This window comes from Nyctibius grandis, chromosome 9 (assembly GCF_013368605.1).
Source record: "Nyctibius grandis isolate bNycGra1 chromosome 9, bNycGra1.pri, whole genome shotgun sequence".
Lineage (NCBI taxonomy): Eukaryota > Metazoa > Chordata > Aves > Nyctibiiformes > Nyctibiidae > Nyctibius > Nyctibius grandis.
Window position 1 is genome coordinate 36,323,464 of NC_090666.1, and position 27,138 is coordinate 36,350,601.

A 27,138-nucleotide genomic window follows, 5' to 3' on the forward strand; every position below is an offset into this window, starting at 1 on the left:
AGAACAGGAGAGAAACAGTAAGATTTCCTTCAAAACTAACATGTTCCAAGACAAGTGGAAAATGTCATCACATCTCTCAATTCATAAAATATGAAAGCTTTAATTAAAAATATTTTCAGGCAAAATGAGAATGGAGGCCATAGCTTGATAAAGTGTCTTGTGCATATGTGTTGATGCATGCAGAAACTGTGTCTGCACACACACCCCCACACAAATTTGCCTCCACAGGAAAATGAAGCACCTCTGCAAATACAAGGTAAGGTTAGATGACAGACAGATCCTCTCTGGAAGGGACATGAAAGCTCCCTTAGACCTCTTCCATTGCAATATTTCTTCTGTATCTACCTTATCATCAACCCTGTAGTTCATGACTTCATGAATTAACTCATTTAAAAACACAATAAGCAATATAATTCTATGGATCCGTTGTTGGAAAAAACACTGCCCTACATGGCAAATATTGCCAATGTTAGCACAAGGGATTGCGTTTTGAACGCTGAGGATTAATATAGATCTCAATTTCTTGAAAAGAAACTTTTCCCCATGATAGTAAGTAGCATAGAATTAATACAAATACAGAATTATATAGTAAGTGTATAATTAATTCACTGGCCAACTCTCCTGACACAGGATGTCATTTTTCAGGGCAGGCTTCTTTTTAATTATACTTTATACAAAGTACTGTGCACAGGGAAAATCACAAGTTTACCTAACAATGACAATGTCTGAACTTGCTATTAACTGCAGGAGATGAAATCTACAGTATAAGCGCTGTAAAAATATCAATTCAGTACTCAATAGTAATTTGCAAAAATGGACGTATTATATAAATCCCTGGTGACTCCTGTACTTTGAATCCTGTGGGCTCTTGAGCCTTTCCCATCTGAAAATGGAGATAAAACTAAAAAAAAAAAAGGTACGAAGAAAGTCAGTGACGACCAAAGATAGGCCTTTAGACCGACCCAGCACGGCCATGTTTGCTGTTGTATACAGAAAACACACACACTACCAGGAGTCAAAATTCCAAATGTTTATCATTAAAATCATCCATCTTTTAAACCATTTAATTTATCTAATAATTCGTATCCTGCATTATAGGCTATTTCAAAGGCAACTACAGTCCTTGGCATATCAAGCAAGGGAACTGGAAGGAGAAATACACCATTTCTGTGTTTCCCAAGGTTTTGAAGCATTTAAAAGAATTACAGAAAACACTGCCTGTGCTGAAAGTATGTGTAGCAACATACACTATTATTAATTTTGAGTTAACACAGAGAAAGAGGTAAAACAAACAAAAGCTAAAAAGAAAGACAGAAGCAGTATCAAGAAATGCAGAAAGCCGGGAGCTCTAATTGTCCTCTCCTCTATGCCAGCGCAGACCAGGAGTGCTGTCATTCACAGTGTTTCAATGAAATTACATTTGGCGTGGAATAAAAGAGAATTCAAATAGGTGACTGAAAAATGCCTGACTGAGCTAAACCTAAGCTCCTGTCCTGTAAATTAAGCAGCTTCTCTCTGCAGTCTAGCAACCAACTGTGGACATTTAAGCGCCTTATAGGATGGGGTAGCCGAGCTGGAAATGCCATTAACGTGTAAACCTGTCATTCTCCTTTTGGTTCTCTGAATCCTGGTGAGGATTGTCAGACCTGCAGCTGAAGTCATTATATGAAATGACAACAATATTGAAGACTCCTGTTTCTAAATGTCCACATAAGTAAAAGAAAATCTGTGTTCAAAACATTTGAAAAAGCATTTCAAATGATTTCTTAGTCGTGTGAATTTTATATCCTTTCTCATTAGTAGTATTTTCATGAAAGCAACTCTTCTGAGAGCCGCTTCCAGGACAACAGGATCTCTACGTTAAATATCTCATAAATTCCTTCCAAAGAAATATCTTTCTTGCTACATGCATATCAAGAACTGACAGATAAGTAATCAATGTATCTTACACGCAACAAGAAATACCATGAGCTTTGTATAATTGATCCAGAACGATTCAGAAGTGACTGACTACGCTTTTAGGATTTTAACCACAGCACCTTACAATTAGCAGGCAGATACTTAATTGCTTGTTCTGTTTCATTTCTTAAATGAAACTTGTCCATATCATATTATTTTCTCCAAAACTTACACAAATTAAAATGAACTTAGAGAAATTACAAATGCTCCCAATTTTCAACTCTGACAAAGTCACTGAAGTTTACCACAAATTAAGATATAAAAAGATACTTTAGAGTTCTGAGAACGATGCAGTCAGTCGCATTGCTCTGCACTAACATTAATCTTGAATCCCTCACGAACAGTAGAGCAATGTATTCCAAATCATTTCTGTCTTTGAGACTGACAATACTAGCTTTGTGTTCAGCATCTGAACACCAAGAGTAACATTTTCCAGTTGGGTTTTAGCTACATTATCTCCCCTAAAATTGAGGTCGCACATCTAAAATTTCACAAGATGCTTTCAAAAGTACCCACATCTTCCACAACCTTTACTTCAAGAAAGACTAAGACAGACGTAAACTGTACCAAAAAAAAAATCATGCAACTATGACTCACATGTGAAACTTACGTTGAAGCATACATCCTCTTAATCCAGCACAGAGCCCTTCACCCTAGTTTTAGGCCAGTTTGGGACACCAGTGGAGTTACACTACCTTTCCTTGCTCTGAATGTTCTGTTCTTACAGAAGAACAGATGTGGCTCACACCACTAGGATACTTCCTCGGCATCAGAGTAACACGCTAACATGAAACCTCAGTAATACAGAAATCACAATCAGAAAATATTTTCAGGTCACTATTTTCATGCAGAACTGGTGACTTCACTGCTATGCAAAAACCCATTAGAAGAAAATGCTGCTCTATCATTTTTCTGTATATGTCCATACATTACAGCTAAATTACATGATAAGATATTACAGGAATTAGTTCTATTAGCTATTAGTTCAGTGGTGGTCCAAAAAGTAGAAGACAGCACCCTAGATAAAAGAGTAGAAGCAGAAACTTCTCCCCCTTACTGTTTTAATTTGAGCAGATTTCCACTCTTCTGACGCTAGTGATATCGCCTGGGCAGCTACAGATTAGCTGAGAACATACTCGATCAGCAAAGACCCAAACAACTGGGAAGAATTACTATTTCTGCTGAGACACAGAGCAGCTAAGGGAGCACTACGCAAACAGAAAATCAGCATCAGATTCAGGCACAGCTAGAACAACTGAAAAGGTTTCTATTAAACAACATCCTTTTCCCCTCAACTATTTTTTAACGTAGCAGCTCTTAGGCATGACACCTCACTGGCCATGACGTGCAGCAGTAACGCTGTTCTCTTGGTCTCCCCATTTTTCAGTGTTATTCTTAGCTTACACAGAGATATTTCACCTGTCATGCAACCCTTACTGAATCGGTTTCCCACAGTGAGATGTACAGAAGGACTTTGAAATTAGAATCCTTGCCGTGTCATTTAAGAGACACTGAACAGAAGTATCACCTTTTTTCATCCCTTGTTCTAACCTGCTTTCCAGGCAGAATTGCAAGGTATGAAAATCCTTTACGTGCGTGCATGTGGCTTTCACTCTGCCACTAGTCCATGCCCTGCCAGATATACCTTTCAAACTGTTGACAGTACTTGTGTGCCTAGTGAGCAAGAACAGTCAGCCCCATGTCACAGGGATAAAATTATCTATTTATCCTGATACTGTGTCAAACGTAAGCAGCATCCACCCTAACTTGTACCTACTTGACACAGTTTTAGTGCACCAAAGTCTGAATCCAACGCAGTCTGTGACAAAAGGGATCTGTACAAATTATTCTTACAGGACACTTGAAATGTAATGGGATCTTCTCTTCAGGGATACCTTTCTGTAGCTCTTATATTTTTTCCTGCTGTAAATGCATTTCAAAAATCAAAAATGAGGAAGTACAACATGTCTGCAAGTCATAAGTAACTTGGGTGCTGCAAAGAGGAGATACTTCTCCCCAGGTAAGAAACAGAGCCCCCACCTGTAGGCAGTACCTGTAATGATGGAAGAGGGAGATATAGATGATACACCTTTTAAGCTTTTGTTCCTACTGCTGGAATTATTAGGGCATTCGCCCACAATTAATTAGACTGAGACATTCAAATTAATCTGGTCTATGCTACCATAACAGGTGTGTTGATTATTATTGCAGCCTCCCTTCTTACTTTACTTCTGTTTCACATAGTCAAGAGTATATATTTCATTTTCTCACTGAACAGGAGTCAAACTGTAGCCAGATGCACTGTTTGGGTAGAGCCAAGTTAAGAGGTTGTCCGTTAGCAGGCCATCACTGTAGGATCTCCCCTCACCCTCATCAGAATCTCCTTCAGCCTTATGGGCACGATGGCATTCATGCTCACTCCGTAACCCAGTTCTGTCAAAATGTTTTGGTTGAGTTTAAGAACTGACTATTAAAAGTGTTTAAGCTAACCTAGATAATTTTGACAGAACCAGGCTGGTGAACAACTACAAGTGGTGTTATGCTGGCAGAGCTGAGGAGGCAATAAATTATGAAGATGGGAAAAGAGGAAAAGTAAAATGCAAAGAGAACATGAATCACCTGTAGCCAAACAATGCACTTGACTGCAATTCAGTAATGCATTAGTTCATGGGCTTTTGCTCTGCTACTCATCGTTGCCCAAATTTCACCAAACTACTAAAAGTAAGTTTCTGTAGTTGCCCAGATTCTTGGAAGTTTCCATGAGAACACAGGACCTAGTAGGTCATCTGCACTGCTAATAGTTGGTCACAAGTTGAAATTCCATTTTGGGTTTTTTTCCAGCTCTGCCTCCATGTCCTGGTTGAAAGTGAGGAGTTTAGGTTTCTCTCTAGTGATGTGTTGAGATTGGTACTTGGCAGGGTGAAGCCCCGATGTGAAAGTCTGCATGCATTTACAAATAGACCAAATTTAATGAGGGCTGAATAAAAAAAAGTCCAAGTCAGGTTGTATAGACAATAACTGAAATGATGCCTCATTTTGTTTGAGCACATTAGGAAGAGTCTTCTGGAAGTGGAACCATTGCCAAATGGCTCTCCCAGTGAGTAGCTGGTTTGGATGAGTAGAGCTCAGGGAAGTTAATATCCACTACTGAAAGGAAGCACGCAGGATAGGACAGAGCAGAGCTGAGAGAAAGGCTGCTGGGGAGAGCTGCTCAATAGGCCAAGTAGGGGCTGGCTTTCACAACCAAAAGAAAGCAGAGAGCAGGAGAAAAGCCCTTTGTGATGCTCCATGGTGAGCCAGTTGAAAAGCCAGCTCTTTCACCCAGCATGCTCCCCTCACCTGTTTCATTCCTGCTACTCGTACATGGCTCTGGAATTGGAGGCAAGAGCTGGAAAACAAAAAAATACAATCCAAAAATACATTTTTTTCTACATTAAAAATAAAATACTGAAGCCATTGGAGTAGTAAACTGTGGAAACATTCTTCTCATAAAATTCTACCACTTTCATCAAGCCCAGAGAGATCTCTTCTCTGGAAGTGAACTCTTACAGTCCTGTATAAAAGCTGTAAGTGATTATGCTGAGAAAGATTTGGCCCATAAGTGTAACCACAGAGAAGAAAAGATGGGTCAAGCCTATAAAAACCCATAAAGACTAGACTCCATCACATAAAGAAAGAATACTGCTTGAAGACTAGGACCAGTACGTGCAGCCAGGCAGGATATACACCTGCTACAGCTTTGCCAAGTTCAACGGGGCTTGTTGAAAGGAGACGCTGGCCTTTCTCAGTCTCACTGGCAGTGTAGGGAATAAAGAGAACATTTTAATGAACATGAATCACCTTACCACTTCTGGAAGCACCTTCTTCGCAAGATCATGGATGGCTTTGATCACAATACATAGAGATGACAAGAGGAATATGACACCCAAGATAACACAAGCTCTGGGAAAAAAGAGAAAAATAAAAAGAAATGTTAACATATTTGGAGTTGTCAACTCTCGCACTGCTGAAGGATAATACACAACAGAATATTAGTAATAAAAAATTCTTACAGAGCTAAAGAGAGAGACTTGAATTAAAAAGGAGAATGAAAAGAAATGTCCCATTCCTCTCCAGTTCTTAAAACCTGGATTATATGTGAGAAGACAGGGCAGACCAGACGATGTTTCAGAGTAAGAGAGAAAGACATGTCTCTTCTGCTCCTGATGATTTATCAGAGTCCTCTAGAGGTCTGTTTCTCTTTGTTTGTTTGGTTTGCTAGGATCTTGCATTCGAAATAATCAAGGTAACTTCATTCTGGTTACCAACCAGGACAGATGTTTGGTAAATCTGGTCAGTAGCGTAACAGAACCTGAAACATCTGTTTCCTCCCCAAACCTCCAAGAAAAAAGATTTTAAGTGCAGATATTGAAAAAAATCAGCAGATTAGGTGCATTTCTTCGCAGGTTGTCCAAGGGTCTCTCAATACCTAAATAAGAATCAGAGTCTCATCAGATTAGGTGTGGTGCAGAATTAGACTCTATATTCCTGCTCTGCAGAGCTTACAAACCAGTCTTATAAAAACAAATGGGTTAATGAAGAGAAGATAAAGTAACAGAGAATAATTAACAGAATAATTAAGTTTCCTATAGGACACAGGCACAATGAAGCTTACAAAGCACATAACACATACCCAGAACTTCACAGTAAAAGAGAAAACTCTTGCTTTTGTTCAAACACACAGACCGATACTACTCTGAGATGGAGTTCTTCTTGCCACAAAATACTACAGGATATAAGGCTTTGATTTCCTCTACACAAACAATAATAGCCAGTCTATTACAGTACTGATATAGCCATAACTCCATTTTACTAATAGCTCTTCATATAAAATTCTATTACCATAGATAGATATACAGTAAGAGCAATTTTAACATTTAAAGCATGAAATAGTTAAGAAGTGATATCTATATGCACATTTTTATCTTCAAAAGTTGTATCTCCTCTGTTTGTTATTCATCAAGGGTCGGGCGAGGAAGGAGGGATGGAGGCGTTGCTATCTACATCAAGAAATGGATAGAGTGTGAAGAGCTGTCTGCAGAATAGCCACGAGCAGGTTGAAAACTTATGGATAGGAACTAGAGACCGAGGCAACAAAGGCAACCTCGTGGTTGGTGTCTGCTACAGGCTGCCTGATCGAGGGGTGCCTATTGCTGAAGCCTTCTTACTCCAGCTACAGGAGGCATCACGCTCTCAGGCTCTCATACTGCTGGGGGACTCCAATCACCCCAACATCTGCTGGAAAAGTAGCACAGCAAGCTGTAGGCAATCCAGGAGACTCCTGGAATGCATTGAGGATAACTTCTTAAACCAGGTAATAGACAGCCCCTGGACCTGTTGGTCACCAACACAAGTGAGCTAATCGGTGACATCAAGACTGGAGGCAGCCTGGGCTGCAGTGATCACGTACTGGTGGAGTTCACAGTCCTGAAGGATATGGGTCAGGTGAAGAGTAGAGTCAGGACACTGAATTTTAGGAAAGCAAACTTCCAGCTGTTCAAGGAGTTAGTGAATAGGACCCTCTGGAAAACTGCCCTCAGGGACAAGGGAGCAGAACAGAGCTGGCAGATCTTTAAGGATGCTTTCCATAGAGTGCAAGAGCTCTTGATCCCCAGGTGTAAAAAATCAGGCAAAGGAAGGCAAGAGACCAGCATGGCTGAGTCAAGACTTGCTGGTCAAACTAAAGGGCAGGAAGGAAATGCACAGCCATTGGAAGCAGGGACAGGTATCCTGGGAAGAGTACAGGGACGCTGCCCAGCTGTGTAGGGATGGGGTCAGGAAGGCCAAGGCATGGCTGGAGCTCAGCACCCTCAGCAAGTTTGCAGACAACATCAAGCTTAGTGGTGCGGTTGTCACGCCCGAGGGACGGGATGCCATTCAGAGGAACATGGACAAGCTTGAAAAGTGGGCCCATGTGAACCTCATGAGGTTCAAAAAGGCCAAGTGCAAGGTCCTGCACCTGGGTTGGGGCAGCCCCCAGTATCAACACAGGCTGAGGAATGAAGGGATTGAGAGCAGCCCTGCCAAGAAGGACTTGGGGGTGCTGGTGAATGAAAAGCTGGACACGAGCCAGCAATGTGCACTCACAGCACTGAATGCCAATCGTATTCTGGGCTGCATCAAAAGAAGCATGGCCAGCAGGTCGAGGGAGGTGATTCTGCCCCTCTACTCCACCCTGGTTAGACCCCACCTGCAGCACTGTGTCCAGCTCTGGAGCCCTCAGCACAGGAAAGACATGGACCTGTCACAGTGGGTCCAGAGGAGGGCCACAGAACACCCCTCCTAAGAGGAAAGCCTGAGAGAGTTGGGGTTTTTCAGCCTGGAGAAGAGAAGGCTCTGGGGAGACCTTGTAGCAGCCTTCCAGTACTTAAAGGGGGCTCATAAGAAAGATGGGAACAAACTTTTTAGCACGGCCTGTAGTGATAGGACAAGGGGTAATGAATTTAAACTAAAAGAGGGTAGATTTAGACTAGATACAAGGAAGACATTTTTTACAATGAGGGTGGTGAAACACTGGAACAGGTTAGAGAGGTGGTAGATGCCCCATCCCTGGAGACATTCAAGGTCAGGTTGGACGGGGCTCTGAACAACCTGATCTAGCTGAAGATGACCCTGCAGAGGGTTTGGACTAGAAGACCTACAAAGGTCCCTTCCAACCCAAACTATTCTATTATTCTATGATCATTTGGTACCTATCTGCTAGCTCAGTTTACGGATGCTATAATTATTCCAGAAGCATGCTGCTATTTTCAACAACTCAGTCATCAGGCCATCTGGTGGTTGGCAGCACATGTAATGTTCACACCAAGCTCAATCTAGAGACTGCAGCTGAACTGGCGTTGCTCTGCCTAGGTCAGAAGACGCAGCTGCAGCAGTGGCGCAGGTGAGTAGCTGATCATTTTATTCCCCAACACAAGCGACACTAAACCACGCTGTGGACAATCCACATAATCCTACAGACAAGTCCTCAGTAAAGGGGTGCCCTTCTACAGAGGAGTACGGACAACGTAGAGGCTAGCATCCTTCCTAGCAATGGAGTGGTACGCTAGATGATGTACTCATCTCAGGTAGGCAAAACTCTGATACGACTATTTTAAGACAGATGTTTAACTCCTTTGTAGTAAATTGCGACACATTCTTGTTAAACATAACCTGTCGTAAAAAGTAGGCAGAAAAGGCTTGAGACAGTCTGATTACCCTACAGTCCTTCCCCTAGACTCAAACCCAAGAACAACAATCTGGTCCATGACCTGTGACAGAGGAAGAAACTCAGAGGACGGATTCTCTGCAATCCTGCAGCGAGAGGTAGTACAGATGGGAGGAAAGTTCATCTCCCAGAAAGAATTAGTAAAACTGAAAATTAGAGGGCTTTCCAAATTCCATTGCATATTTGCAAGCAGGTGCCTGTTCTGCAATAGATTCTTTTCAGAGATTTGCAGTATCACTCTACCTGAATGGATCACCACAGAGAGGTCTGGAGCCTCTTGACCTGCTTTCATCAAGCTCAAAACGTTCAGTACCACCTCTTTATATTACTTCTGTAATATTTACCACTGCCATAACCTAAGCAGCTTATACTGCACAATCCTTCACAATAGATTCTGTTGTAATGATTTTTTTTTTAAATGAGGTACAGAAACATACACTAAAAGTTCTGTGCATTTACCTGGGACAAATGCAGATGTTAGGTAACTTGAACACAGAACTGGTTCACAAAAGATGGCTGACCTGCCTAAAGCCATTTGCTGAGCCAGTGACAGGCTGAGATAAGATACATGCAAGAATGCTGACATCTCATCTGAGAGCAATGCTGGAAGAAAAGCTCGTCCATTATTCCCAGCAGGTTTAAACCAACATAGCCACAACTCTGTGTGTTGGAAACAACAGATTAAACCTCCTTGTGCCAATACATACTGTTGAATATCAAGGGTATGGGGAAGAGAAGACAGAGAGGCATCATCACCTTCCCTTAGCATAACTTGTATTCCCTGCACACATCTTCTGAGGAAGACAGGCACACGTTCCCTAAGGGCCCGACAGGAGCCTTGCTGGCGTAAGTCTAATGTGTCCAGGGAACCAGCACTTGCCCTGACCACTGCCTGGATTTGGTTCTCACGTATGTTGGAGAGTTTGGGGTTATCCTGATCTCTGTAAATTCTCCAACCACCCAAGCCTAAAAGCAAATATTTTGCATCTTTGCCTATGCCAGCAGGTAAGTAATGACTTCAGGAATTTTGAGCTGCTTCTCTTATTCCCCAGATCAGTTTTACTGTGTCAAAAGAATTCCCATACACCTACTTAACCAGAAATAGCTAAAAGTAGAAAGAAAAAGGAAGATGTTAATAACAGTGACAAGGGCATTAATAGCAGACAGAAATGCAGTCTGAGGTCTGAATCAGCATTCAGTCATTATGTTTAGCAAGCCTAGCATCTCCTTTATGTGCTGGCTTTTGGAATCCACAGGCATGCAAAATTCATGAGCAATGGCGTAGTACTTTAAGTGCAAAACTACATGTTTCCTGTCTTGAGTATATCAATTTATCTGCAAAACCACTAAAACAAAATACTGCATAGTGTCTTCTTTCAGTCTCATTTGCCAGAAAAAATAACTTCTATATAGACTGCAAATCATGAAAAATTCAACTACAAATGTACAAAATAAGAAACCTCCAAAAATTAATCTGGAATTTTAACTGTAGTACATAATAAAAAAATTGTAATTGCTTGTTGCAAGTTTGCTTTATTTTCAAGCCATTAGACAATGAAAACTTTAATACAAGCCTGCTAACTTCCACCTGCTAACAATTACTCAACTGCTTTGTAACTAGTGTTTCCAACTGCACGCGAACGGTGCTAGTGCCAAGGTTGCTGGCAAATGCAATTTCATTAATCACATTCAATTAAATTAGATGAGCCAACTGCCATTTCTAAACAAGTTCAAGTCAACTCAGAAGTACACACAAAAATCAGTGAAAGAGGAGTTATACAGAAGTGAGGTTTGACTGAAAACCTAGTGAAGATTTTACAGATATCCCTGGCTTGGAATCACCATAATGTAATAAATGCTGCTCAATCTCCAGGTCCCCCATGATCACTGTCAGCAATTCAGACACACTGGAGTAACTGGTAGTCCACCTAATGCCCTCATACTCCAGAACATTGGTATCTTCTTGCTAAGACATGAGGGTACTCTCTGTCCACCGACGCCCATGATGAACACATCTCCATGTATCATATGCCACCAGTACCATTTACTTACACCTCCAGCACCTATTGGATATTGTGTACTTATTTTACAGTCATTTCTACATGAGTTAGTATAAGAGCTTCCCACTAAATATCTACTACATCATTAGAGATATAATTGATCTATAACACAAAATGAGTGATCACTACAGGTTTGACAGGCAACAGAAAAGATCTAATGAAGAATGCATGAATCTGAAAACTCCCTCAGTTCCATGTAATATATTGCTTCTAAAAAGAAAGAGGAACAGAGACAATTTAGTCAAAACATTTTAAAACATATTGAAAAACCATGATTTGATTTTCAGAAACAAGCTTTCTGGAATCTTTCAGAATGCAGTATAGTTTAAAGAATAACACATTAATTCCAAAAGGACAAGGTGAGGGCATCTCTCTGACGTTCAGGCAATAATCAACTTCTAAGTCAACTAAAGCTCAAACTTCCAAAGGTTTTTTTCTTAGAGTAATGGCACTTGGAATGTAAGTGTAATTAAAACTATATCATTAAGTTGTCAGTAAAGAGAATTTAATATTATGATTTAAACAGTGAAACCATCAAGTCTTCTTTAGTTTGCTGTAGGTCTTGGTAGCAGATCACTACCTGCCAAAGATACTTTTTGATGTGTTTTTGATGCAGTATTTCTATCTGAAAATCCAGAAGATAATATAGAGTATAATTCATTGTATTAAAAAATGAACTCATCAATTTTGTCAGCTTTTCAATATAACTTTGTCACAGATGAAGGATACTGTTAAATCAGTTGTACTGCAGCCTCAGGCATTGAGAACGAAATTACTTGGACCTTCAAAACTGCCAAAGACATTATATAGCTTTCGAGCTTCAGTTACTGCTAGTTCACTTCTAGGGGAATTCAGAAACACGATTATGTCTAAACCCTAAAAAACTAAACTCATGTCTCCAAGCTAAAGCTTGGTTCAGGGTGTGCTACAACCTGACAACCTCCAGAAGACGTGCTTCTGAAAGCAGTACCACAACCCATATACAACCCATTTATATTTATACAACCCTATAAATACCCATTTTGCGTTACACGAGCCCTGGATATTAGCACCCACGCCCATCAAAATAAGATCAGTGTAACTGTATTACATGACATACAGCTGCCACCTCATCTTTTCCATAACGCGTTCCCTGTATGGAGCTTTAATAGACACAATTCTTCATTTTGATGACAAATTCTCACAACTCATAAGGAAACCAGAAAAGGAAATCTATCACTGTAAGCACCTGATAGTCTTTCCCTTAATCAAAAATTTGTTACTTTGCATCAGTTAATGGCTTTTAAGCAAGTAGCTTTGAAAAGTACTGAAATGCAGGGGGTTCCATCTGTCAATTTTCCTAACTGTCAATTTTCAAGCTGCTATTAGTAAGTTAACATCTTTTTCCTCTCTTTATCACAAAACTAATTGCCTAGGGAGAAGTCATCCAACTATTCAATTCATTTGCTTCTAGCAGACACAGCAAAACAGCCTTCTAATTCAGGGATTTGTCCTTATTTCTGTCCTACATTTGTAATTATTTGTTACAATTCCCTACAGGTAGTGGTAAGACTAAAATTCTGTAGTATTTCCATCATAGAACTAAAGACTAATCTCACCCAGACCTCTATGGTGATTAATCTTCAACATAATAAAGCCATTTTACCTTTAGCATGGCTCTTGCCACACTGACTACTCTTTACATCAGCTGACCCATTCCAGCCAAAGGGAGTCAAGCAGTCAGCCTGAAGACTGCAGATTTAGACTCTCAGCTACTCATTTGGTAACATTTTGTAAAAAATAAATAGATAATAATAATAAAGTTACAATACACCCCCAGCGACAAGCTCTGCTATATACTACCTCAAAAGAGATCTGGGGTAAGCTACATAAGGGTGACTGATAACAGTTTTCCTGGTATCAATTGACTGCTACAAAATAGCCACTGCAAGAGGCTTCTCTTCTTAATTATCATCCTGCTGTCTTTCTGGCAAAAGGAATGCAGTGACTGAGTACCAGTTTGTAATGAGGCTCTTGGTAATTACTCCTCTCAAGTCAATCTTCTCTCATATGCAGCAAAGGTGGTGCAACAGAATTAAGGATTCAGAAAAAAATAGTGATGCATACAAATATAATCTGCAATACTGTGTAAACTTTCTCTCAGCAGCTCACAGAAACAGTTGTTTTGGGGCAGTGGAGAAGAAAAGGGGTCTCAAGTACTTGGTAGTACGTCTGGAACCTAATTACCACCACACTTCAAGTTCATTAAAATAGTCCCTGAAATGTGATGACACCGTGTGGAATAAAACAAGATAGGCAGTAGCAGTCTAATTACTTCCCAGTTTTGTGAACATATGATACACCTAAAATCCAATATCACAAACTTAACCTTCTTGCCAAATACTGCACTATTCTCCCACCTTTTTTATTCATTGCTGTGTCTCAGATTACTTGATCTTTTTTGATTACATGGGTTATTTGGGTTTTTATTACTTTTACCAGTGTAAGGAACCTCACAGAACCATAGAACAGCCCAGGTTGGAAGGGACCTCAAAAAATCATCTGGTCCAACCTTTCACGGGAAAGGGAGCCTAGATGAGATTATCTAGCACCCTGCCCAATCGCATCTCGAAAACCTCCCACAATGGGGACTCTACCACGTCCCTGGGGAGGTTGTTCCAGTGATTGATTGTTCTTACTGCAAAAAATTTCTTTCTTGTATCAAGATTACTTACCTTTAAAACATTTTAATGATTTCAGCAGAGCTACAGATATAAATGTGACAGAGAGAACTGTGAGAAAAGACATTATAAACCACTAGCATTTGTATTAATATTCTTGAGGCAGAAACTATATTCTCACATCTGCAAAGCTGCCATCAAAACAAGCTTCAGTTCCTCATTCCATTCCCTGGCAGCTAGGACACTATAAATAAAAGATAATACTCCTAATTCCTACATACAATCCTTTACCTTCCAAGAGCTGTTTTACTGTAGCTTATTTTAATTCTATATTTTCTTGGTTGTTAAGAATCTCACCATGATATATTTTTCTAAGAGAAATGAGTTTTCCACCATGGGAATAGTGGAACAGTTTGCCCAGAGGGGTGGTGGAGTCTCCTGCCTTGTAAGTTTTCAAGACCTGACTGGATAAAGTTCCAAGTAATCTATTCTGATCTCAGGGCTGATGCTGCTTTGAGCAAGAGCCTGGGCTAGAGCCCTCCTGAGGCCCCTTCCAACCTGCATTATCCTATGATCCTATGAATTTTTATTCACAAAATCTTTCTCTCTGCAGGCTCTGTCAAGATCTTTCAGCACTAATGGCTCCTAACAGCCCACAGAAAAGGAAATGTTAAACTCTCTACAGGCTGTTTTCACCACTGGAGTGAAGAGGTAGCGTTAAATCTATTACTTTGCAAGAAACTGTAACTTAGCATTAAAATGAGCAGCAGGCCAATAAGAGAAATATGAGTTCTAAGCCCAGGAGTAATATGAGCTTTTTCAGCAAAGCTGAGCAAATCAGTTTTATGATGGATACAGGATTTAATCTCTGAATAAACCCACTAATGAAATCTCTGGAGTTTAAGTAAGAAAAAATTTAAATTATAAAAGTAATTAATTTAATAAAAACTATAAATGTGCTAATTCCTGTTTCCCTATGATTTGAAAGGATTTCAGTATTAGTGGGTGACAGAGTGAATATCATGTATGGAATCATTCAGGGGAAGTCATACGGCACAACACATGAGGCAATTGCCTGAGAGGTTTTTGCTATGTCAGGAGTTAGGAAAATATTTTTGAGCATACAGTATTCATTCACTTTCTAATTCTGTATTTCTCTATACATTTTTCTCAATTGTCTTCTGTGTCTAGCCACATGACAGGAACTCTTTTGTATCTCTTCGCTTTGCTGGTACTCTTGTTTTCATTCTTTTGTCCCATAACCAAATACAAACTACGTTCTGTGAATGCTCCTTCATTAGTAACTTGGAGCTTGCGATAATCTGCACCACATTTCTTCTAGATGAGAGGCAGTCAGCCTGTTTAAACAAAGCTAGGCCTACTTTAATGTAATATTTGTACTATGGCAGCTCTTATATTCTGATTACAGTAGCCAAGTATAAAATCCCAGTCACAGCCAGCCCAAGATTTCTCAAGCACGGGCAAAATTGAATGCTGATACTCAAAGGGTGAGAACTCAGGAGGAAAAAGCTTGATTTTTGGTCACCAACAAATGATTTTCTGGTGGCAAACCAATGGGTTCTGGCTGATGGGGATGAAGTGGAGCACAGTAGAGAAAATGTAAGAGGACTCAGAACTAAGTCAGTGAAGAAAGAAAATGGAAAGGGAAAAAGTCAGAGGACATTTCAGAGAGAAGGAGCTGAAAGTGTTTGTTCTGGTTTGCAGTCATTTGGGGCACCAAGGGGTGGCTGGGGATATTGCAGATGTGGGCCTCTCTTTGCTTTCTCTTGCCTTGATCTCACCTGCAACCCACGCTCTTCTGAGACCCACAGCTTTTCTTCTCCTCACAGCTACCTTCCCCTCCACAGCAGCCTCTGTTTGCCATCTACATATCCTAATCTGCTGTCACACAAGTAAGGAACAGGAGGAATTGAGCAAGGACCATTCCTGCCACCAAGGAAAGTGTATGTAAAGAAGCAGGGGAGAGACCTAAGCAGCCTGTGCAGCAAGAGCCACCCCTGCACACACCCCAGACACAGCAGGGGCAGGTGATAGTGAAACCTCTATGGCTGGGTAGCGTTTCTCTACGGCAGGAAAGGGCCTGTTCAGTCTACTGCACACTGTGCTACAAGCACAGGTCTGCTGCCCGTTATTTTAAAAAAAGGCATTAAAATTACAACGCAGCTGTTCACTAACGCTTGCTCCTTGCTACCCGTTCTGCAATATTGCCGAGATAATTCTAGCCACGTTTTTCATCAGGGTGACATCCAGAACTGTGAAGACTGTAAAATCTGCCTCTTAAACCCATTAAAGGGCTTACTCTAAAAAGAACAACTATCAGCCACTGTGGCGTATTACTGCAATACACAGGCAAAAGACACAATATCTGCCTCAGTCTTGAGATTCCTGCTTCTTTGTCATACTCTATGGCTAATCTTAAGCTCCTTTGTGTCCAATTAGACAGTTATATTGCTTGTTTATGTTTGCAGTGTAGCTTATCTATTATCAGGTTTGGTTACTGAGGAGGGCTTGGACACCAAACTGTACAGATTCACAGTTGTTCAGAGTATTTACACCTGCCTGTTGCTGGGTGAAGAGGGACTAGAGTCACTTCAAGATGCACTTTAAAAGGAACGAAGTGGGCTTGCTGTTCATCGCACATGTTCCATAATCCACCTCCAACTGCCAGAATCCAGATCAGCATCGTTACAGCTACTCCTTTTTCCCACCGTAAACAAAAAAAAACCAAAACAAACAAACAGATTACAAAATAAAGAGAATTCAAGTAATAGTCCAAATTATCATTGAAAGCCAATTTCTCAATTATTATATTAAAAAATATACCGTGTTATCACATGGTCTAACCTCTTCTTAAAGAGCATGAAGGGGAAATGTTGTTTATATCTGAGACTCAGATTAGCTATGCTAGGGATCCACTTCATGTTGAAAATGTTATAGGTCTTCTAAAACTTTTATTATCCTCAGGAGTTCAACTAGCCGCTGCAGAACAGGGTATTTACATCTTTTAAAATCACACAGCTGAACTGGGGCAACAGTTCCATAAATAATTTGATTTGCCAGGTATTAAATATCTGCCAATAAAAGCTAACAGACATTTCTACAACTCACAAGATTTTGAAAACTCTTCTGACCTATTTTCTAGTTCCTGGTCTCCACAGATCGTACAGTTGCACTTATGGTACACATGCCTTATAACCACCATCCCAGCTTGTGAAGAGCTGCTCCTAGCCTTGTAGCAAGTGATTGGAGATTCTGTCATTCCCCTGAAGCTGGAAATTAAAGCCTTTTGAGAATTTCTGTAATATTAATTTTTATGGTGATTATCAAATTCCAGTACAGAAAACCACCATATCCCTGATTTTATATATATATATATATATATATGTGTAAATACTAGGCAATATACACAAATACTGCCTAATCAGCTACCAGTGAAGGCTTTCATAAATTAAATAGATTTTAGATCTAGTTCCAGTAAAATCACTGCCAAGTCTACAGATGACACACTTTTAGAAACAGATTTTAGAATGTATAAATATATACATTTACTATTTCGTATTTAATATAAATTCTATGTGCGAGGATTTTGTGTGTGTGCGTGCATAAATGTATGCATACATGCATTTCTGCCTGGATAAGAGCAAAGTTTATGATTGTGTCCCTTTTGCCTGGATATGGGACAATGGATTTATGGAGAAATGATGCAGCTTAAGAAGTCAGCCTAATGAAGCACCTCTAAAACTTGTATCTAGCACTGTACCTGAATGTAGTATTTCAGCTAAATATTTCATAAGAAACAATGGTTTTGAAATTTTCAGTGTGGTTAAAAAGAAACTATATTTCTCCTCCTATAAAGCAGCTATTCAAGCATAGGTGAACACTTGTTTTGCAAACTCTGCACTGTGCACCACCGGGTAGGAGAGATGCATGTGCCACATGAGGACCAACTCATGGTAGCTGAGAACCACACAAGAGCTGCAGATGTAGGTTAGCTGTTTGCAGTTTGTAGGCTATCTCCGTGCATTTGACATTTTTCCAGATCACTTAGCTATTCCGTTCACTCATCACAAAAGAGTTTTTCCTCCAGCCACAGAGGTTTGCCCTGAACTGTGGGTAGGTGTGGATTTTGCCATCTGTGCTTCAAGACTCTTTCGCATGTATGGCATAGATAAAATTATCCACAGTTTTTTCAATGTGACGGATATGTTGGGCCTGAGTTGAGAGGATTATTTTCATTCAACACTACTTAAATAGACAGTGCTCATTTAGTCAGGCTAACCAGTACAGCAGAGCCAATCCACGCATGGAAATTTGAATACAGTACTAATACTGAAAATTAGGGGGTTTTAATTCTGTGAACCAAGAGAGAATATACCCTGCAACCATATCGATCAGTATGCTCTCTTATTTGAATCAGAGAAAAAGAAAGAGGAGCCAGACCTAACCTGGCAGTATGACAGCCATTTCCTCCCATAAAAAGTGGTTTCTAATTCTTTTAAGCTTTGGGTGCAAGAGTAGGATACGTCACGATCCCCATATTGTATGCCTAAATGTAATACACATATATTCAATATAACCTCCATAAGGCTCCCCATGACCAAACCCTGGCGTAAATGGTATCAAGTGGTGTCATCCGAACACAAGAGAGAAAAAAGGGTTACAATTTCTTTGGAAGAAAAGGCTCACTCCGCCTTAGGGTCTCACCTGTCATCACATTTTCTCAGTAAGAAAGAAGTCTTTACACAAACTCACCAGCCACTAACTCCCCACATTTGCCCAGCAGCCACACAGAGGTGCCCACTTGCTTTACCAATAGACGTGGCTCTGCAGGAGGCGGTGATGATGATGGCTCTTTACAGAATCTGCACAGGGCAGTAATAAAGGGCAATTCCAGTGATCACCCTCAAAGCAAAAATCACTGGCAGGATGAAAGCCTCTAGAGTGCCCTAGACTAGACCATAAGCAACTGGACAACAGACTATAGAGCAAAAGTAGATTTGCAATTCAAAGGGATAATGTAGTGCAAAGCAATAAGGTGTCATTTCATGAAGCCATACAGCACTTTTCCCTAGCAACTAAAGAAGAATACCATGTACATACCTGATTTCCTTTGTCTTTCAAAAATGAATGCCCCCAGAAAGTAAATAGCAGGAGAACAAGTTGTCAAAGGAATATTTATCCTTAAGATACCCAAGCTGACAAAGGGAACACCACAGCAAAGGACAGTTCCTTTGGGTATATTCAATTCAGAATGGGTCTCTACTTACCATACACAGAGTTGTACAGATGATTTTATTATTGGTGTTTACTTAAGTCTAAATTCCAGAAAGAAGGTAACTAAGCAACTGGTAAGGGTTTCTAATCACTTGACTAGGCTTCTCCAAAGGTCACATGCCTAAGAAAGGTGTAAGGTTATAAAAGAAAAACTGTTCAAAGCTATATCACAGAATCACAGAATCAATCAGGTTGGAAGAGACCTCAGGGATCATCGAGTCTAACCGTTGCCCTGACACCACCATGGCAACTAGACCATGGCACTAAGTGCCATGTCCAGTCTTTTCTTAAACACATCCAGAGATGGTGACTCCACCACCTCCCTGGGCAGCCCATTCCACTGTCTAATGACCCCTTCTGAGAAGAAATTCTTCCTAATGTCCAACCTGAACCTCCCCTGGCGAAGCTTGAGGCTGTGTCCTCTTGTCCCATCGTTAGTTGCCTGGGAGAAGAGGCCGACTCCCACTTCACTACAACCTCCCTTCAGGTAGTTGTAGACTGCAATAAGGTCACCTCTGAGCCTCCTCTTCTCCAGGCTAAACAACCCCAGCTCCCTCAGCCGTTCCTCGTAGGTCATACCCTCCAGACCCTTCACCAGCTTGGTTGCCCTCCTCTGGCGAGGAGGTCGCCCTCCTTGTGCTTGATAAACACCCACCGATTCGTGGCAGTATCTGAAACACTAACGTGCCTATTTGCTGCACTGCCCCATTTACCTGAAGAGGCTACTTACAGTTAAAAACTGTATGCAAGGCATACTCTGTGAAAAGATAACTGACAGAGAGTATGCACCCATGAGGCTATCAAGCAACCAAGGAAAGGGATTGGTACACTGATAATGTTGTAGTCATTGGGTATTATAAAAAGGCTGTTGATATCATTAATATGCTTCATTAAATGTTTTTAAATATCCTAATTCCCATGTCATACTGTTACATAGCTGTAAATTTCACCCCTAGTGCATGAAGTCCTAGGAAAGGGCCAGAATATTCTTGTTTCCTTTCTTCCTCTCTTCATTACATATTACATAGGTAACGGATAATCGATATATACAGATATCCACACAGTGGATTCTTAGAGTTGTCTGACAACCGAAAACCCCAGTGAACCACCACCAGGTTCTTCTTTCATCAGAGAGAAAGAAGGCACAACGCTGAGCACTTATAAACTGAAGCTATATGTATACACATAGATTAAAAATAAGATGTACAACTTTATCATTGAGCTTAATTAAACATAAGGGAAGGGTACTGAAGGATGCAAGAGTTTTTCTAATTGTTGCATCCAGCATTCTAATCATGAGTCAGGTTTCCTGTTTACTCTCTCCCTGAGGAGTAGTCAAATATCTTTCTTCGAGATTGCTTTTAGCTCAAACTAATTTAGAAATTCTTGGATTAAGCTCTTACTGTTGTGCTCTTCTGGATGTCAAAATAGGTGAGAATACCGGTTCATTCTCCCCATGATTTAAGACCCTCTTAAGAATCAAATCCTCAGGGCAGGCATTTTTCACTTGGCCAATGGGTTCAGCATTCTGACAGTATCAAATCCAGCTGCCACAGCTGAGGTATAATGTGTGGAGATGAAAGTTAAGCTACAGACACATAGCCAAGTTTTCAGATAATGTCTAATTGCAAAGCTGCAAAGACTGCAAGACCTTCCCAGTTCTTGATCCATTGTTTTTAAACTTAACATAAGGTGAGAAACGATATATAAAATAAATACATGAGCAGAGATAACTGAAGCCACCTGTTCCAAGTAAAGTGTCATCTTACAAAGAAAGAGCACTCCAGAATCATATGCTGCCCCATCAAGGATAGGAATGACTATTTTCTCCTGGCAAAGCTTTATCAGTGGCAGGTAGAGGTATGACCAATATTTGCACCCTTGTCTGCCACACAGCATACTCTATCTAATTCTTGTTATTTTAATCTTACTGCCAATGTTTTGGATGACAGCTTCATCAATATAAGAAAAAAAAAAAAGACATATCTGCATTCATTATGTATTATGTCATGGCAACATAGAGTGCCATGAGTTCACTAGAAATTATTTGCCCATGATACAATTTAATTTTCTTATTACAGTAATAAAGGAAAGAACGGCTGGAGCCTGACATATGCAATCAAAAAAGCAAACCGAAACCAAAACAGTGAAAGAAATGTGAGCTTTCTGCTCTTGGCATAATCCAGAATGCTCATTATGAGTAAGGTTTCCTACTTACTCTGGCACTGGGTTAAGAAAGATGTTGACAGACTGGTTCTTGGGAAACACAGAATTTAACTTGGTACCATCAACAAAATAATATATAATAAACACCAGCTGCAACTGTCAAGAATCACTATGTTAAATATGTTGTACAGAGTTAGTTTTTGCAATACTGAACAAAGAAGCTCAAACAAATCCCAGTAGCCAAAAAAATCCTAGGAGCAACGGATCCTATGGGCATAAGCAGATCCTCAGTCCTGTGCTGCACTGTACAGAAACAGAAGACTGCAGCTCTGTAATGTAACAACAGGGATATTGCTTTATAGCCTAGGAAGCTGCACTACTCCATTTACTCCGTTTGACCTGAGCAGGCTGCCAACCAACTCTATTAACTTACCGTGAGCAAAGTCCTGTTTTCCTGAGCAGAGGGAATCAAACAAGAGATGTTTCCTTTGATCACAGTTTTGAGATCTTTCCAACCAACTATACACAAAAAGCTCCATCTTTTACAGCTTTTCACAAGGCCGTGTGCCTGAAGCTTGTTATTCTGTTTTCTCAATCTTTCCTTTTTTTAGTGGTGTTTCTCCCTTTCTATTCACACACAGTTCCAGCACTCCAGTCCAGGTCCTTCATTCCCGAATTAACAGATCAAAGAGCTGCCCTTTGACTGTATAGCTAATTACTAGTTCAATTGCTCATGAGACCTTTTTCCCCAATGCTTCAGTCTTCTATTAAGAAATTACTTCTACTGCTATTTACTGGGTTTATTTATGCACATGAGAAACCACTATTACCACATCAATTTCAATAAATTTCTTCCTTCAACAGAATTTAGATTTGCTTCAGCAGCCCAATAAGCTATTATGTTGCTAAAGCTTTACTAAAGGGCAGAATCTTCAAGGATATTTGTACACTGGTTATGGAGAGCAGGAAGGGGGACCATTCAGAGTTGTTTGCTCATCTTCAATGGCTCAGTGATCATTCAATGTTCAAATCACAAAACAGAAGACTGGATTCAGACCTTTAACCTGACAACCTGCTCTAATTGACCCTGCTTTGAGTAGATGACCTCCAGACGTGCCTGCCAACCCCAGCCATTCTACAGCATAGCACTGAACAAAACTCTTACCATGAAGTAATAAGCTGTACCTGGCCCAAAGTGCACAGGTAGTGGGGTCTACTATATTTTTACCGTCTCTGGTTTATCAGCTACACCAGAGTATATTCCTTCCTCTTAGTTTCTCCTTTTCTGAAGAAAAATAGGGAATTGCAAGAATTTTATTTTGGTCGTAAACTGTCATCTTTTGTTGAGATTCAAAATTATTTCTCCAGTTACTTCAGCACTCTTTTCTTTCTTGGATTTCTTGATCACTGCTTTGTTGATGATTTGTTCAGCACTTCTGAGTTTCCTGCATGTTAACTTGCAACCCAGCAGATTACGCTGAGCAAATCAAGCACTCATGAATGATATACTCCGACTCTCTTCCAAGATATCTGTAGTCCTTCCCAATTCTTGCATTGTCTCAAGACCTACAATTCTTTCCATCACTCTTCTAAAATCCATGAAAACGTAGTAGTCTGTTTTTACCCTCTTCTATTTGACTGCCAAAACACAGACATGGTGAAGTGCAAAACTATCCAAAAAGTACCAATAACAAGCACATCAAATATTCATCCCACTCCTACATACTCCTTCATTAATGAGCCAGCTAGGCAGAATCAAGCAGTGTCTCATATGGCCTACAATCTTACAGCGTCTTATACCTGATCTTGGTGAACATTCATTATATTTTCAAAGCCACTTGGTATATTTAAAAATAAAGTATAAAAATTTCATCATAATTTAAGATATACCTTGAACATATCCAGATATATCTGCGCAATGACTGAAGAAAAATTCTCATCAATAAGAGACTTGAAAAACCTGCCAGATTTAGCTTCTCAGGCCATCAATATAAAATAATTTTCAAGAAGAGCAAATCGGAGAGGTATAGTTAAAATATATTTTGCAGTTACTACATGTGAACCACCATGAGAATCAACAAAGATATATGTAGTATAACTTTAGTCACATGTACGCTGAAGAAGTACCTTCTGATCTTGCCCCAGAAAATGAGAGAAATCAAATGATCTAGTGAAAATGAAACCCACTAAGCTGAGTGAAACTCAGCAGGACGAATATTCCTTATAGTTTTCAGCACTACAATAACCCTGAAGTCAAATGGAAATGCATTGGTTCAGCTTAGCAGAACTTGGCACAGCAAGCAGTTTTGTACTGTTCATTCTGAGTACCAGCCCAAGACATGTTGCATCCCTAACTTCCATATGGCTACATCGTAAGTAAGATTATGCAGTTCTTTTACATCTTAGCATTTTATTCTAAGTATTTAATTCATAGCACATCATGAGTCAGGCTGTATTCTCTGTGTCTTCTTCTGGGGTTTTGTTTTTCATTCTATCTTTATGTCCTCTCTCAATGACGTCCGACAGTTAGGATTGGATCTAACGTTGCCCTTCCGTGAGAGGCTTTCCACTGATTCCAACAGATTTTGGATCAATCTCTTGCTGTCAAGTTTATGAAACAGGAAGTTTTATAAATTTGCAATACATAATTAACTGGAAATTCCACTTGGCGCTTGTTAAGGAGCTCAGGCTATTTTCAGCCTATGTATCCTAATACACAGACAAATGTAATATTTAAATCAATAAAACACAGACCTATAAGTAAAGAACCAAACCGAAGTCACTCTGGCACACCTTACTCTGGTAAACAGTAGTAATGCTTTTGCAGAAACCCAGAGTTTTGCACAGGCTCCTGCACTAAGCCAAAGTACGGCTAGGCACATGGAAACAGCAATAACGCGCAGCATGACCTAAGCACCTACAGGAATTTGCACCAAACTGTCCAGGAGTCTGAGAGCAGACTTCCCCACTGAGGCACTGGCACACACAAAACAAGGACTGTGAAAGACCAGGTGTAGTTACAGGCACATATGATACAAAGACTATTTACAAGGTAAGCAAGCAGCCAGGAGTCATGGAACATTTTCCCAGCACAAAGGAAAAACAATTACATGCAGTCTTCCAAGCAAGAGACTGATTAAACACAACAGGTAATTAGAAATGTGCCTCCCCGAAAAATCTGACACGGTAAGAATTGCCATAAGAAATACAACTATCTCTTTGCTTGTTGGTACTACGATGATTCCCCTGTCAATTCTAGAAACTGAGGGATAACCAGACCGCGTACCCAGTGATTCATATTCCCAGCATATGGTAACATTCTTTCACTCAGTACTGATCTCACCATGTAACCTTAGCTGTCTTCAACTAGAGGGCACGGCAAGTAATTCATTGACTTCATTTAGCCTTATGTAAAGCAGAGGGATTATATGAAAGCAAATTAAAAATGAGCATAAAAAGCAGGAAAATATGTTTGCTACTTTGCTTGTTCACTTTACTGGCTTAGCCATAGGGATATGTTGATTCTTCTTTTGTACTGGGATTTATTTTCTCTATAAGGTACTTTACAAGGTTCACTTGAAAAAGCTCAACAGAAGGAGATTTCAAAAATATGTTAATTGAATGTTGACAGGAATCTCTGTGGACGCCCACAAAAGCAAGATACTCAGGAAATGTCTGTTAAGATCTCCAAATTTGTGCAGGAAGACTAATTTTAATCACATATTTCTGGTTTTATTTTTATGAATCAATGTCACACACCAATCTTCTATGGCCTTTTATTCCAAACTGTTATGTATGGAGCCCTGCCAGAAAGGAACTCACAGCGCTGGCAAGCTGTTGCATGAGCCTGAGTTAATGCATGTAAAAATACTGCTTACTGTTTTCTTAGCTTTTAGGAAAGGACTATGAAGACAAGTTATAGTACCCTCTGCGTGACTGTTTTTTTTTCACTTGATCCTACCAAATATGTAAAAGCTCAGTTTCATCAGGCTCCCCTTTTTGCAGAAGGGACTTCATTAGAGGTGTTTCAGAACAGAAACTACCTTATTCCTCTTTATTGTAAAATTGTAGTCCATTCCAGGGGATAGTTGAACTATCTGCAAACAAGCCAGATGCGATACTGCTAGCAATGGCAGCACAGAACAAAACCAAAGCAGATAAACATACTGCAATTCTCCACCTAAATGTACCCAAAATTTTAGTAGGAATTTAAAGTCTTCTTTATGCACTAGCTGGAACAATTCTTGGGCAGCATCTACCTGATCTCAGCTACCACATGCATTGCCAATAGAAATGCTGCACAATGATGCAGAATATAACTGCCACTGTGATCCATACTGCACTGCAAATTAAAGACTTCTTTTCCATAGGTTCTATATAGCAAGCATTAAATATGCTTACTTTGCAAGCATATACTTCTTTCCATAAAGAAGACATGCAAGTATTGATATACTCTTACTTACCAAAACAGCGATAGTTCCGTAATAAAAAGGGTGTGTCTATCTCTCTCTTGTACAGCAGTTATAATAAACTGTGTCACCCTACTATCATATCACTAATACAAGCTCAATCTTATCAGATATTCTGTAACCTCATGTTCTAATAATATCACTAGCAGTTGAAGTGATTTACATTCAAAGAGAAGGGGTTCGTATTGCAATCTTGTTAAGGGAAGCACAAATATAATACAAGCATCAATTTTAAAAACATACTCTAGTAAGAATAATGGAGTAAAATGCAAAATAAAAGATTTACAAATCCATTACAGATTGCAAATACAGTTCATGTGATACAGCTGCTGCAAGGAAAAAAAAAAAATCACAAGGCCCTAACAATTATTATTTTGGCTAAAAAGAAAATGAAAATCACGATCACAGGGAGGTCTGCCTAAGGAAAGGCTGCATGTTTAGGACCAAACAGTAAGTTGGCAGAAGGAAAGAATACTTGCTGACATGACAAAATGTTTTTTGTCAAAGCTCTGGAATCTGTTGCATCACAGCTTGACAGCAAAAGCTCTGCAGGCCTCTACCAAAGCCAAAAGTAATTAAGGGTACTTACAGGTACTCCCTGTGTGCAGAATGTACAGCAGCTGCGTTGCTGTAACGCCACAAAACTATCGCTGATGACAAAACATCCAGGGTAGCATCAAACTGAAAGAGATACAGAGTCAATTGTTTTGTGGGCCATTAAATGTGTCCTGTACTAACAGTAATGCATTTACTATCCTGCTGCACAGGCACAAAGCAGCTTCAAATAAATCATTTTAATGAAAGCAGGATTTACATTTATTAAATTGATCTTCACATTTTTGCCATGTATTATTGCACAACGATACACTTCAGAGCTCAGGAAGTCGATCAAGGGATTAAAAACTTTTTATTTGTAATCCATCACCTGCGGAGAAGCGAAGGAAAAAAAAACACCACCATAATCTGCCACTGTGGCACCACAAGAGTTAAAACACTAATATGATTCTTATGCAAAGACTCTAAAAAAAAAAAAAGTGCTTGAAAATTCCTGTGGAGCATTCCTTTTTCCCACCAAGTCACTAATTTCCTGCAACAGAAGGTTTTGTTTCAAACCAAGCAAAGATTAACTTTTTTTCAAAATCCCATTGTATCCAGATTTCATATTACTCTGTACCATCAGCAAAATTGCCATGTTTGTATTTCCAGTTAATGAAGATACGATGTCCGGTAACACCAAAAACCAGGCTTGTCCCACTGTAAGAACTTTCATCCTGAAGTCAAGC

General features: G+C 39.9%; 1 protein-coding gene across 1 annotated transcript in view; it reads right to left on the reverse strand.

The window, feature by feature from the left end:
• Positions 1 to 27,138, reverse strand: part of TMEM163 (transmembrane protein 163) — a 101,851-nt gene that overhangs the window by 14,087 nt on the left and 60,626 nt on the right. The window contains exons 4-5 of the mRNA XM_068408197.1: positions 26,445 to 26,536; positions 5,805 to 5,901 (exon numbers count right to left, since the gene is read on the reverse strand). Coding sequence (XP_068264298.1) covers positions 5,805 to 5,901; positions 26,445 to 26,536 — 189 coding nt within the window. The remainder of the gene's footprint in view (positions 1 to 5,804; positions 5,902 to 26,444; positions 26,537 to 27,138) is intronic.